The sequence below is a fragment of the Neovison vison genome, chromosome 1 (assembly GCF_020171115.1).
Source record: "Neovison vison isolate M4711 chromosome 1, ASM_NN_V1, whole genome shotgun sequence".
NCBI lineage: Eukaryota > Metazoa > Chordata > Mammalia > Carnivora > Mustelidae > Neogale > Neogale vison.
In genome coordinates this window covers 271,499,625-271,513,416 of record NC_058091.1, presented here as the reverse complement: position 1 = coordinate 271,513,416, position 13,792 = coordinate 271,499,625, and the positions used below count along the sequence as shown (strand labels likewise).

The 13,792-nt window shown below is 45.9% G+C and overlaps 1 protein-coding gene across 3 annotated transcripts in view; it reads left to right on the top strand.

The window, feature by feature from the left end:
• The window catches only part of GALNT10 (polypeptide N-acetylgalactosaminyltransferase 10), a 212,837-nt gene that overhangs the window by 116,801 nt on the left and 82,244 nt on the right, over positions 1-13,792 (top strand). For all 3 annotated transcript variants that reach the window (XM_044230885.1, XM_044230894.1, XM_044230902.1), the window contains exon 4: positions 4,646-4,812. In XM_044230885.1, the coding sequence (XP_044086820.1) occupies positions 4,646-4,812 (167 nt within the window). The remainder of the gene's footprint in view (positions 1-4,645; positions 4,813-13,792) is intronic.

The following is a 13,792-nucleotide window of genomic DNA, read 5'->3' as shown; positions in this document are numbered from 1 at the left end:
GCTCTCTAAAGGCGTCGGGTGCAGGGATGCCTCGTGTTTATCACACACCAAAGAACTGGACATAACTCTACCTTGCCGTGGTGAAATCTCAAGACACAACATGCAGATGGGTCTTAAAGAGGACCGCTAAGATGGGGGTGTCAGTGGGGGCAGGGACCTTCTGTTTCCATCCCCTATCCCCAGGCCTCTTCTTCCTGCTGGTATCTGAGGCCTCATAAGAGAAGAAAGAAGGGGCTTTTTGCAGGAGCTCCCCTACGGGAAGGGGGATTGTGGGCAGATCTGTGGCACCATGCTTCCTGCTGGGTTCTGGAGAAACTGATTTCAGCAAGTCAGACAATTTTTTATTCAAACAAAGAGCCTCTACTAAGCTGGAAGCCAACTAATGACTAGTGCCCATGGCAAAAGTCAGAGTGCTGTTGTGTGTTTATGTAGTAAATAAATGAGTGGATGGATAGAGGAGGGAGAAAAGGACTAGTCCCCAGCCCCCCATAAAAAAGGTACATGTTCAAGGCTATGATCCAAGCCGAGCCTTTCATTTGAGTTCTGACTGATCTGTAATTCCATGATTGAATCAGATTAGAAGTGAATTTAGTCTATTGTGGCATTGCCTATTTGCCTTAATACGTGATGGTGTTTGTGTGTCTGTTGGCAGGCTGTGGGGCCCAGGCTGGGGTTTGAGAGAGCCAGGCCTCTCTGCAGGGTAATAGCTCTATTGTATTTCGCCCCATGGACTCCAGGCAACTTATTACTGCTAACCACACTGCCTTCCCAGCCCTGTTTCAGTCAAACGAGCCTCCTGTGAAATTGGATGGGAGGCAGGAATTTCCATAGCAAACTAGATATCGCCATCTTTCTTGGCCACAGAGGACCCAGCTGAGTCAAGGGAAAGAGATTTAAAAAAAAAAAAAAAAGAGGTGCTTTCGTTTGTTTGCAAAAACCCACATAATGCAGTTTCTCCCTGAGAAAGCTGGCTGATGTGACCAAAGGGATTAGAGGTGGGGGAAGGGCTGGGGGAAGGGCCAGAGGAGGGCTGCTGCAGGAGGCCTGGCTAGAAACGTCCAGCCAGATGGAGGAGCAAGGCGGTACCTGAAAGAAGTCCCAAGGCCCCAAGAAGAAAGAGACTGACTTGTCCAGCAGAACTGGACTGGCAGAATTTGGCAGGGGAGCAGGGGGTGGGAGTTGGGGGGTTGTTGAGTGGGGGATGTACTCTAAGGGGGGCTTCCTGTCCACACAGTTGGAACGGAGCTCTCTGTCGGACACCAAGGCTTCATTCTTGTCTCTGCTCCCCACCCTCAGCTTCCCTTGGTGCCTCTAGCCGAGAGGGAATTTGCAACTAAGGAGACTGTGGACCCTGACCCATTTCCTCCTAATGTTTCTTTCTGAAAATAATCAAACATACAGAGAACTTTTGAAACAACTGCACGTTGAGGGCTCGTGTTCCCACGTTGAGGGCTCGTGTTCCCACCGCCTAGATTCTGCAGTTAGCACTTCTCTCCCTGCTTTCTTACGTATCCGTCCATCCCTCTCTCCATCTGTCAGTCTATTTTATTGTTTGAAATGTTTCAGAGTAAGTTGCAGCACGCCCCTGATGCATTTTGACAGTTGAACAGTGGATTGCAGTGGCATACAAAAGGAGATATTTTGTTGTTACTTCTGTAGTTCCACATGTTCTCCCCAAAACTTCTTACCAGTCTTGTGGAGCTAGCTCCACAAGTTGGACTTTTCAACTCCAAAGGTCTTTATGGGCCTGGAAGACAATGTAAGGGAGTGAGACAGCTCTGATGTAAAGCTGTGGGGAGTGGTAAAAGCTGAGGGGACCCAGAGAGCACCTGCCCAATGGAGAGGGGTGTCAGCTCAGCCCACTGCTGCCACGTGAGACTCATGAGGATTTTTTGTGTGTGTGAAATCTTGTACTTTTGAAGTGTTTACAGACTGGGTAAAGGGTATCAAAGATGACTTTTGTGTATGAGTTTTCTGTAGCTGCCTTGGCAGTTTAATGTAAATTTAGCAATTTAAACAACAGAAAGTTATTGTTAACAGTTCTGTAAGTCAAAAGTCCAACATGGGTCTCACTGGGCTGCAATCAAGATGTGGGCCAGGCTGCATTCCCTTCTGAGGACCCTGGGGCAGTCTTGCTTATCTGGGTTGTTGGCAGACTGGTTATGAAGAGTGAACCTCTGTTTTCTTGTTGGCCATCAGCTGAGGATTCTAAAGACTGCCCACTTTCCTTGGCTTATGACCTCCTTCCTCTATGTTCAAAGCCAGCAGTGGTGAGTTGAGTCCCTCTCACACTTTATTTCTCTACTCCTTCCTTCTCATCTCTCTGACCCAGCTAGAAAGGTGCTCTACCTTTAAAGGACACTTGTGGTTACATTGGACCTACTTGGGTAATCCAAACTCTTCAAGCTCATCTCAAGGTTCTTAACCCTGACCATATCTGCCAAGTCCCTTTTGCCACGTACGGTAACATAGTCGTAGCTTCTGGGGATTAAGGCTTAGACATCTTCAGGCTGATACTCTGCCTACCATACCTGGCTTCTGACTGAAGATGAAGTAAACAGTTTTGACATTAGTTCTGGGCCTACATGGTCCTCGGGTCCCATCTTTTGGGCCCTGGGGAAATCCTTAATATCACTAATGAAATGTACCCCATAGATAAAAAGAAACTAAAGACAAAAGGAATCTCAAATTTTATATAATTAGATTGTTAGCAATGATATTGGAATTGCTTTTCTGAAACAGTTATATATTATAGGAAAAAGCAAATAAGTAATAATGTTAAGAATGTAGATTTTTAGCAAAAGAGATAAATTATATAACACCAGATAAAGACATTGCAAGAAAACTGTAGACCAATATCCATTTTGAATGTAGATGCAGAAATCCTCACCAAAATACTAGCAAACCAAATTCAGCAATGTATAAGAGGGATTATACACCATGACCAAGTAGGGTTTATCCTAGGAACAAGGTTGGTTCAAAATATGAAAATCAATCAATGTAATACACTTTATTAAAAGAATAGAGGAACAAAACCCATGTGATCGTTTCAGTAGGTGCAGAAAAAGTATTTGACAAAATCCGATATTTTTTTGTTACAAAAACATTCAACAGGGGCACCTGGGTGGCTCATTGGGTTAAAGCCTCTGTCTTCAGCTCAGGTCATGATCCCAGGGTCCTGGGATCAAGCCCCGCATCGGCCTCTCTGCTCAGCCAGGAGCCTGCTTCCCCCCTCTCTCTCTGCCTGCCTCTCTGCCTACTTGTGATCTCTGTCTGTCAAATAAATAAACAAAATCTTAAAAATAAATAAATAAATAAAAATTTAAAAAAAGAATAGTAATATTTGCACTGAACTGAAATATATTAATTATGTGAAGATTTATGAGTTCATAATGAAAACAAATAATTGACCATCTTTGGAACATAGTAGGGAACCAAGTCATTCTGAAAACTGATGATCAAGAATGAGTCATGTCTTTCCTATACTTTTCCTATATTTTCCTGTACCTCAACCAAATAGTTGTTGTGATCATTTTTCTTCATTATAATATCCCAGCCAGTAAATGAAGAATGATAGAGTAAAGGTATCACCATTTTGCAAGCCCCTGATAAATTGAAGGATTTAGGCCCTGATCGTCAGTGGCCACCAGCATCACAAAAGGGAAGACAACTGGGCAGTATGTGCTTCCTGTAGGAGGCTCACACCACTATGAAGAGGTTGCCAGAATGTCTCACCAACTTAGGTCAGGCCTCTAGACCTAGCTACCAGTTTACAGGAGCCAAAGGGGGCAGACAGAGGAACATGTTCAGAGACACCACAGCAATGCGAGCAGCAAAATGCAGACTGTAGGAAATCCAATAGGGCAGTTGACCCAGTTTCTTCAACAAACAAACTGTAAGGAAAAGAGAGACTTAGAAGTTGCATCAGCTAAAGACAGCCGTAGGCCTTGTCTTGATCCTGATTTCAACAACTGTGAAAAGAGAAGATCAGGGAAACTTGAACACCAACTAGATATTTGATGATATTAAGGAACTATGTTAATCCCTTTGGGTGTTACAATGACATTAAAGGCCCATGGGGCTGGGCCTCCCATCCCCAAGCTTACCATGGGACTCCAGAGAGAAAGGGGGAAATGTCCCCTCTGCCGGCAGAGCCTCAGCCCAGGGCTGAGCCTGTGAAGTCCAGTGTGTTCGTCCAAATGCATGGGCAAATGACTTCTCCACTGGTGAGGAGTGTGCGAAGGATGAGGAGAGAGGCCAGAGCGTTACTGAAGGGTTGTCTTCCACCTGGAATCATGAGGATGGGCAGTCATGCTCCTGTAGCGACTGAGGCTTAAACAGGTTAGCACTTGGAGGACACCAAACCCTAGTGCTGCTGTTGTGGGTTTGTAACTGCTTCTATACAAGTCGGGGGTTCTTGTAGACATACCCCTCTCTACCATGTGTGCAGGAAATTGGAAGTGTGACTTCGGGATGCTAAGCGGAAGGAGGTTCTAAAGTGACTGAGCTGTCCCTGGCTGTCGCTCATTCCCTGAAGGCTAGAAAGGAGTGGCATTTGCGGTTAGCCAAACCATGTGCTTATGGAGTCCTCTTGACAAGATGAGAGCTGAACCTGTTGTCTCCTATGCCCTGTGTCTCCCTCTAGCTGCAACGGCAAACGCTACCTGGAGACACTCCCCAACACCAGCATCATCATCCCCTTCCACAATGAGGGCTGGTCCTCCCTCCTCCGCACCGTCCACAGCGTGCTGAACCGCTCACCCCCGGAGCTGATCGCCGAGATCGTGCTGGTTGATGACTTCAGTGATCGAGGTAGGTCCCCCAGCACCCCCACCCCCAGCTTCCTGCCCCTGCGCTCCATCCAGTGACTGGCCAAAGGGTTGGCAGGTTTTCTTCTTCAGCAGCACCAGCAGATGGGCCACCGTTTACTGATGCTTGTTGTGTGCCTGGCCATGACCCTGGCCCTGTACACAGTATCTCATTTAGTCCTCAAAACATCCCATGATGTAGATTCTGTTTTTATCCTATTGGATCAATGTGCGCTGAACTGCAAATAACAGAAAACTCGATAAACAATAGCTCAAACAGGTAAGGGCTCATTCATTCATTCATTTCACCATAAGATCCAGGACTGGTATAGCTGCCTCAGGCTATCATCAAAGAACCAGGCTTCTCTGTTCCTTCTTCCTTATCCTCAAGGTCCCAAAATAGCTGCTGTACCTCTGGGAAGTCTGCCTTTCAGGCAGGGAGAAGGAAGAAGGGTAAAGAGAACAAAGCCTCCCTTTTTCAAGATTTTGCCTTCTTATTCAGAAAAGACTTCTGGCCAGAAAACTCTGACATCCAGGCCTCCCTGTCTGCCAGGGTGCCTGGAAATGAAAGTGTTTTGATTTGGGGCGTCTTGAAGAGAGGTAGGAGAGGGAGATGTACATTAGAAAAGGGGCTGAGCGTGCTTTTCTCTGGTCTCTGCCACACAATTCTCCAGCTGAGAAGACTGAGCTCCAGCTCGCCTGCTCTGAGCAGTCTCACCGCCTGGTTGAACCCAATGGCCTCCAGTGTCAGGGCTCTACTTGGTACTGTCTAGGGGTACCAGCCACAGCTGCCCTCTCCTCCAGCAGGCCAGGTTCCATCCTGCCTCGGGATCTTCCCCACTGCTCCCTCTGCCTGCACGTCCTCCTGCCAGCTCTTCTCATGCTGGCTCCCCACACCGTCTTCACTTAGGGATGTCATCAGCACTGCTCACTCCACTGCGTGTGTCGTTGCGTAGTTGCATGGCTCTTTGTTGTTGGTCCTCCTCACTAGATCATTCGTGGTCTAGAGCAGGGGATCCATGATTGTGTGCGACTGAGTGAATGAATGGACAAGGAGGGAGGAAGCATGTCCCAGCCATACACGCACTCACACACACACACACGTGCACGCACGCATACACGCACACACACATGCCTACGCACATGCATACACGCACACAAAGCCACACCAGCAGCAGGGTCATCTGCAGCCACGGAGACAGCCCTGGCTAGGGAAGACAGACGTTCCCTCCATGACTGGTGCTAGCCTGTGTCTCTGTGCTCAGCTGCAGGTCCCCGTCTGTGTTCTGAAGCAGCAGCTGTCCAGGGGGTGGACCCTACACCACTTGGCAGGATCCCCCTGTCTCCCCCATGTCATGGGGCATGAGTCCCCCAGAGGTAGAAGAAACCACACATCCACTGGATTAGAAACGAATGTGTCTCCTGCTCAATTAGACAAGAATTTTAAGACCATCTAGGCTGTTGGCTTTCAGTGTGCATCTCAGAGCAGTAAGGGCCCAGGGGTGCCTCAGGGAGCACTGTTTGCAGTAGGGTGAGCCTTGCTGGTGCAGTGGGGCATTGGGGGGCGGGTGAGTTCAGCTCCCTCTCCTGGCATGGTCTGTGTTTGGTTTCTGAAAAGGCGTTCACTAAGAGGAGCTGCACTGCTAATGAATGCGTGATAATCACAGATACCACTCAGCCTGCTCCTTTTACAGGTGCAAAACCCAAGGCCTAGAACTGTGGTCAGGCTTAACTAGAGCTCACAGCTGGCTGGTGGCAGAGGAAGGACGAGAAGCCTGTCCCCGGGCTCCCAGGGCAGCCTGTCCCTCCTCACCTCAGCTGGTTATGAGAAATGTGGCAGAAGTGCGGCACTCTCCTCTATCCCCAAGGACACTTCTCAATAAATTACTTTTCCATTGTATTAAAGAGCAGGGTTCTTTCTAAAAAGAGCTCATTATAAAACACATCCAATCCCAGGCTATAATGGTTTGCACCTCTAATATCCCAATTTCCTCAGTAATAAAAATAACATGACATACCCACCCCCCAATAATAAAAGAATGTGAAAGTCTTCAGAAAGAAGAGGTAAATTTCATAAGAATGACATTTTCCAAGTGCATCTCTTTTTCCAGAGAGCAAAAATACTGGTCCAATGTGGTACCATTGCAAGACCCTAATAGGATAGGGAAGAGAAGAGATACTATCACTATTTCCCAGATGAGAATGACAGGTAAGGCCCCTAATTGTTGCCCCTTTTCCTCAGTGAATCAGGCATGCAACCCAGAGGCCAACTCTTACCTCATGCCCCTCAGTCCTGCACAGTGACTGTCAGATTTCCCAACCTGCATTTTTCAGAAAAGCAATCATTATTCTGGTTTCAAGAAGGAATTCTTAAGGCAGCTTTGGAAGAAAACTTACTCAGCAGTGATTGTTTTAAAAATGAGATTTGGGAGAAGCAATTTCAGAACTATGGAGAGGCCTGTCCAAAGTACAGCAAATATGGGCCATCATAAAAGACAGATTTCTCTGGGCCCTGTGAGCAGAGGCAGTTCTCAGAGTTGAAATTCATAGATGCTAACTACAGGTTAGATTGGGGCTGCCCAGCAGAAGGCATTTTCCTCTGAAATGAGTCTCCTCCAGGCTCCTCAGGGCAACTAATTGTAATTCAGCTAAGGGTTGAGACCTCGGGTAGGAGACAAAATTGGAGCAGATGAATGCTTGAAATAAGATCCAGGGCTCTGTGCAGGGAGCACTGGGGACTAGACTGGAGGCTGGTGCTGACCCCAGAACAGTCACAGCCTTGCCTGCAAATAGAGCGTGCGGAGTTTTCCAGGGGTGTCCAAAAGCTCTTCAAATGTGTGAGCTTTGCTTGAGGATTAGGAGGACATGGAGGTGTTTTTGTACCAGTGGGAAAGAGAGATGAGGGTAGAGAGGAGCAGACCTGCCTCCAGATTACGCTGCCCGGACGGGAGATGTTTTATTAGAAGAAACAAGAGAGGCCTTTGTTCATCTGGTTTTTTTCTATTCCTTTTCTCCTTCTCCTCCGCACTTTCAAATAGGGTTGGTTTTGCAGAAAAATAGGATATGTAGTAATGGAAAGGGTTATTGACCTTGGCTGAATGACGATGGGCTCCCTGGAATGTTCCCCCATCAGGGAACAAACAAACAAGCACGTGCACTGGGAACGGTGCCCTTGAAGGAAACCTTAAGCAACTGTTTCAAGTGTTTGCAGAACTCGTGATGGTTCATCAGCAGTGATTGGTGCTGGAAGGATCGTGGACATGCCCGACCCACTGGCTCACACAGGAGAGGCCCTCACTGATGAAGCTGGAGTTGGGGCCTCTTTCCATGATGGGCTTATTAATTCGGACCTGCACTCTCATACCACTGCCAGTCGTGGAGACCCGTCAAGGACATCCATTTTTGCCCTGTCCTACTCTGCATTTCAACACACCGTTCTTAACACTGCATACAGGTCTGTTCCTCTCTCAGCCTCTGTCTGCTGCTAGGACCCCCCCCAACTCTTGGGGTGGCCATTCCCCACCTGCACCATACTGTGTCCGTTCTTTCACTCTGAGATTTGTACTGTGTATTTTGTTTTTCTCTACGCTTGTCCTGATTTAATTCAAATTCATATATTCAACAAATTTCATGAATTGATTGTACTCGATGCTGTACTAGGCGCACTGGGGACACCCCAGAACCAAGACAGACATACCCCCCAAAGACTCACATCTAGAAGGGCAGACCAACGAGGTAAGAGACAATCATAAGACCATGGAATGTCTGCCCGTTGGTGGAGATCCAGGCTCTTGGAGCACAGAGAAGGTCAGGGAACACTTCACAGAGAAAATTCCAGCTAAACTCAATCCTAATGGGTAAGTAGGTAATACTCCCCAGGGCATGGGAAGAGGCAGAGAGAACAGCATGAGCCCGGGATAGGAGTGAAGGAGAAAACTTTGAAAGTGCAGAAAGAGCTGATAACCTCATCATCTGCTGGCAATTACTATTAGCATTTAGGTTTTATCCCCCGCTCAGGTTTGTTTGTCTTAATACAGTTTATCTTGTAGATCAAATTTAGGTTCACTGCCAAGTCAAGCCGAAAGTGCAGACATTTCCCATATGCCCCTCCACCCGCACCCCACACGTAGCTAGCCCCCAGACCCCGTCAGTGCTCTGCACCTCCGTCAAAGTGGTCCAGTGGTGACAACTGATGGACCTATGTTGTCACATCACTATCACCCCAAATATATAGTTTTATATTGGGGTTCGCTCTTTGTGTCATATATTCTGTGGGTTTGGACAAATGTGTGAGGACATATATCCACCATTACGGGGTTGTATTGAATAGTTTCTCTGCCTTAAAACTCTTCTGACCTCTGCCTGTTCATCCTCCCCTCCCCCTAGCCCCTGGCAGCAACCGACCTGCTTGCTGTCCCCATAGTTTTGCCTTTTCCAGAGTGTGTGATGTAACTGGAATCATACTGTATGTAGCCTTTTCAGATTGGCTTCTTTCTCTTAGTAATAGGCATTTAAGGTTTCTCCTTGTCGCTTTAAGGCTTGTGGCTCATTTCCACTCGCTGCAAACTAATACTCCATTATCTGTGGCTATTGTGGTCTGTCTGTCTGCTCTTCTGCTGAAGGACATCCTGGTTGCTTCCGAGTGTGGGCAGTTACGAATAAACCTGTTACAGACATCCATGCACAGGTTTTTGTGTGGACATGTTTCGACCCTCGTAGATAAATAGCAAGGAGCACAGTTGCTGGATTACATAGTAGGGGTGTGTTTAGTTGTGTAAGAGACTCTGTGAATGAGAGTTGCTGTTGATCCTCACCCTTGTCGGCATTTGGTCCTGTCAGTGTTGTGGATCTGTGCCTTTCTGATAGGTGCGAAGGAGGATTTTGTTGCTGTAATTTGCATTTCCCTATGATCTTTGCTGTTGAGCATCTTTTCGGATGCTTCTCTGCCATTTGCATGTCTTACTTGGTGTCCGCTGTCTTTTCATTTCCATTTCCTTTTTCATACCCTCCCAGTCCCCTTCTGGCTCCACTCCCACTGGGCGTAACCAATGTTAATAGTCTGGTGCTCATTATACTGCACAGTAATACTAACATGTAACAGCTCGTAGTAACAGGAAGTAGTACTTACTGAGCACTTGCTTTGTGCTAAGCGAATTCATGCATTCGTTACCATTGCCTCTCTTGAGGGTTCTGTCATTCCCAGTGTGAAAACCACTGGATTCAGTGATCTCAAACCACTTTTTTCTGCTTGAAAATGGCCGTATTTTTATCCCCATTTTACAGATGAGAAAACTGAGATATATAGAGAGATTAAGTAAGTAGTCGTCATGTACTTAACCCAGAGAAGCAGAACTTTGATTTAAAACCATGCACGCTAATGTTAAAGCCTTTATCCCTCATCTTTACATGGTTTATTTTTTTTCCTTTTAAAGGGGTCATCCTGTACCCATTACTGTTTTTATTCCTGTTAATGTATCACAGACATCCCTTAAGTCAAAAGATAGAGAGCTAACTCATCTGTTTTTTAATAGCTAGATGATGTTCCACACCGTGAGCCTGTGTTTAGTGCCTTCATGTTGTACTTTGTGTCACAGACACCCAGTCGTGTTTAACTTTGTATCCGGATTTCTCTTAATTTTCTACCATGAGCTGCCTTTGTCATTATAAACTGTCACATCTCTCCTCCTCTGAGGCAACTGTGCAATAGAGACAGGAGTCAAAGATGACCCCAGAATACAAGCTGTATTGTTGGAGAGGCTGATTCAGAGAACACAGCGTTGATCTGTTCCTACCGCTTTCCTCCTGAACTAAGTGACCCCAGGACAAGCTTAGTGGCCAAGGACCTGTGAGCCTCCCTGGCAGGGCAGAGCCCGTGCCAGTGAGCACACCCCAGGCAGGAGAGCATGAAGCAGCCCATGCAGGCAGAATGACTGTTTGTATTTTAGCTGCCGAGCATGACCTCCCCTGACCACCCCAGAAGTGAAACATTGATCCCTCTGTAGTAGGAGGCAGGAGAGGCAGTGCCGTCTTACAGACGATAAAACCAAGGTTCAAAGAGTTTGGTGGTAAGTGGCCTAAACTCCTTACCTGCCCTTAGAGTACAGGAGTCCCCACTTCTGGGTGGGGATATGCCCCAAGGACCACAGTGGATGCCTGAAACCACAGATAGTACCAAGCTCCATATTTACCATAGTCCTTCCTATACATACTGACCTGTGATAAGTTTAATTGATAAATTATACACAATAAAAGATTAACAACTAATAACAAAATAGAACAGTTACAACAATAGACTATGTAATAAAAGCTATGTTTGAATGCCGTCTTCCTCTCTCTCTCTAAATACATCCTTGTGGCATCCTCCCTTTTCTTGTGATGATGTGAGATGATAAAATGCCTCCACGAGGAGTTGAGGAGAGGTGAATGACATAGGCACTGTGATGTGCCCTTAGGCTGCTGTTGACCTTCTGACCATATGTCAGAAGGAGGGTCACCTGCCTGGAGAACCACGAATGATGGCGGCTAGGTAGGTGAAACCAGAGAAAGTGAAACCACGGGCAAGGAGGGACTGAGATCGTTTCCTGCTGGGCGGTAATCCCACTTGACAGGAAGGATTGATCTTCCCTACGATGGGCTCCGTAATCTTAAGAACCCCACATCTTAAGTATCTGTCTCTAGGGTGTTTTACCACTAAGAAAACCCCCAGGCTTCTTGATTCCCTTCTCCTGTAATATCTTTGACATCTGGAATGCTTCTCTCTTGGACTCCAAAGGAGAGGACTACTAAACAGATTAGAGCTGTTACAGAATATCAATTGGTTTATAATGAGGGAAATCTATAAACCTTTTGGTGGGTATCTGGCAGGAACAACTAGATGCAGGAGTCAATATTTTTATGGGATATTTTGTGCATCTTTAAAAAAATAGGATTTTGTGAATCAAGCACTATGTATAAATGATTTACTGAGATAGCAAAAAAAAAATCAGATAAATTGCTCAGATTGTATCTGAAGTTTGGGCAAGAATCATCTCTGTAGTGGAAAAGAGCTGCATTATATTTTCAGAAAGGTGACGCTTCTGTTGAGGTGGGTGAGCTTTCTACATTTTAAAAACTTGGTGCAGCCCAGCTGTGCTAAATTGCTAATATTCTCTTGATTTTCTTGTGAGGATTAAAAACCAACCCTTTCCACTGTTTTAGTGTTTCCTTGAAAACATAATGGGGGGAAGCAACACCCAAGACAGCAGGTTATTATTAGAGGTCCTTGGAATAAGGCCTCCAGAAGCAGGACCACAAAAAGCCCTCGGCTTAGGGCTGACATGAATTGTTATTTACTCAGGGTCTTGAGGGAAATGAAATTTGAGGCTGAAATGAAAGGAAGAGGTTCCTTAGTACCTAACTTGATTTGGCTCAAACCAACCAAGTCTTTTTACATCACTCACACTTAGCTCATTAGGTGGGGAGCTGAAGGGGCTGATTTTGTCTGCATCCCAACAAGGACCAGGCCATACCAGCAATAACAAGAATGCAGTGTGGTACCTGTGTAGCACTTACTGTGAACCAGACACTTCTGCAAGTGATTTAAACACGGCATATTTGATTTCATACCAAGCCTCTTAGTTGCCAGCATTTGCCTAAAGGGAAAATTCACATTTAGTAGAAAGTACAAACCAAAGTACAAGAAATTGTCATCCTTTCCCTAACCCACCTCCTAAGTAAAGCAACTTCTAGGTAAAAACAACAAAAAGTTTTTAGGTAAAGAAATGCTTATGTCTAATCTATAGGTCTGCTGTTTTCAGTCACTATAAGTAACAGCCCAGTTCTCTAAATAATACAGTTCCTAGCCCATTCACAAAGCACACTGGCCAAAAAGTAGGCATTAGCTCTGACCTACTGGTGGACACCTGACACCCAGGCGACTGGTGAATTACTGTGGAAAGTTATATCAGGGATTCTCTGCAGAACTTCCAGCCCCCAAAAGGCTCGATCGCATCTTTATTGGGCAACCCCCAACTCCAGAGCCGATTTCGGTTTAAGGTGGATCCAGAGGTAGCCTCAGAGCTGTAAACACGACAACTTAAAATGTAACCAGTGTTCATGGCCCCAAATAGGCAATACTTGACAGCTCTGAAGATCAAGCAGGCTCAATCTACACACTTATGCGTCATTTATTTATTCCAAAAATGGAAAGGAGAGCGTTGCCGTCCTGCCAGTCAGTCTAGTGTTCATGGGCATTGAGAGTTTAATTTCTCTCGTCTCTTTCTCCTCAGTCTCTAGATTTACTATCTCAAATAGAAAACTCTGAAAATGTCATTTTTGCATTGTTCTCTAGAACAAAGAAATAGGCATGTATGAGGCCATCATAACATCCTTTCCTCTTGCGTGGCTTAGTGATGTCGGTTCCTATAAAGTATTAACAGATTCAGACTGCCTTTTTTCCAAACTTTCTGGATCCTTGTGTATACTCACTTCCTTCTCTTGAAAGACCAAAGCGCTCATTCTTCCCAGAATACTAAAAAAAAAAAATTAATTTTGTTTGCTTCAAAAATGCAGACCTCTTCAGAGATGCCCACATTATTTATGAGCATCCAGGAATCTCAAAATAACCAATAACTCCCCCCATCAACTGTGTGCCCTCCGTTCCTGTGCTAGTAATGCGTGGGCTTTACTGGGCATTGCTAACAATCTGCCGTGAGGGTGAATACAGGGGGAGTTATAGAGCCCTGCTTTGTGCCCAGTCTTTTCAGAAACTGTTAGGGGTTGTTTTTATTTTCTGTATGCTGCCAGAATATCTGCTCTAGAATATTCTAAATAATAATTGCATTCCAGCGTCTGTTATCGTAAAATTCAAATCGACCCTAACCTTCCCAGAAACCCCCACTACAACCAGCAGATTCATTTCAGCCATGTGGGAGGAAAGATGAGGCCTGACCTTCCCCAGAAAACACATCCCTGCTGCCGTAAGTCAGAGGAAGCAGTGAGTGAAT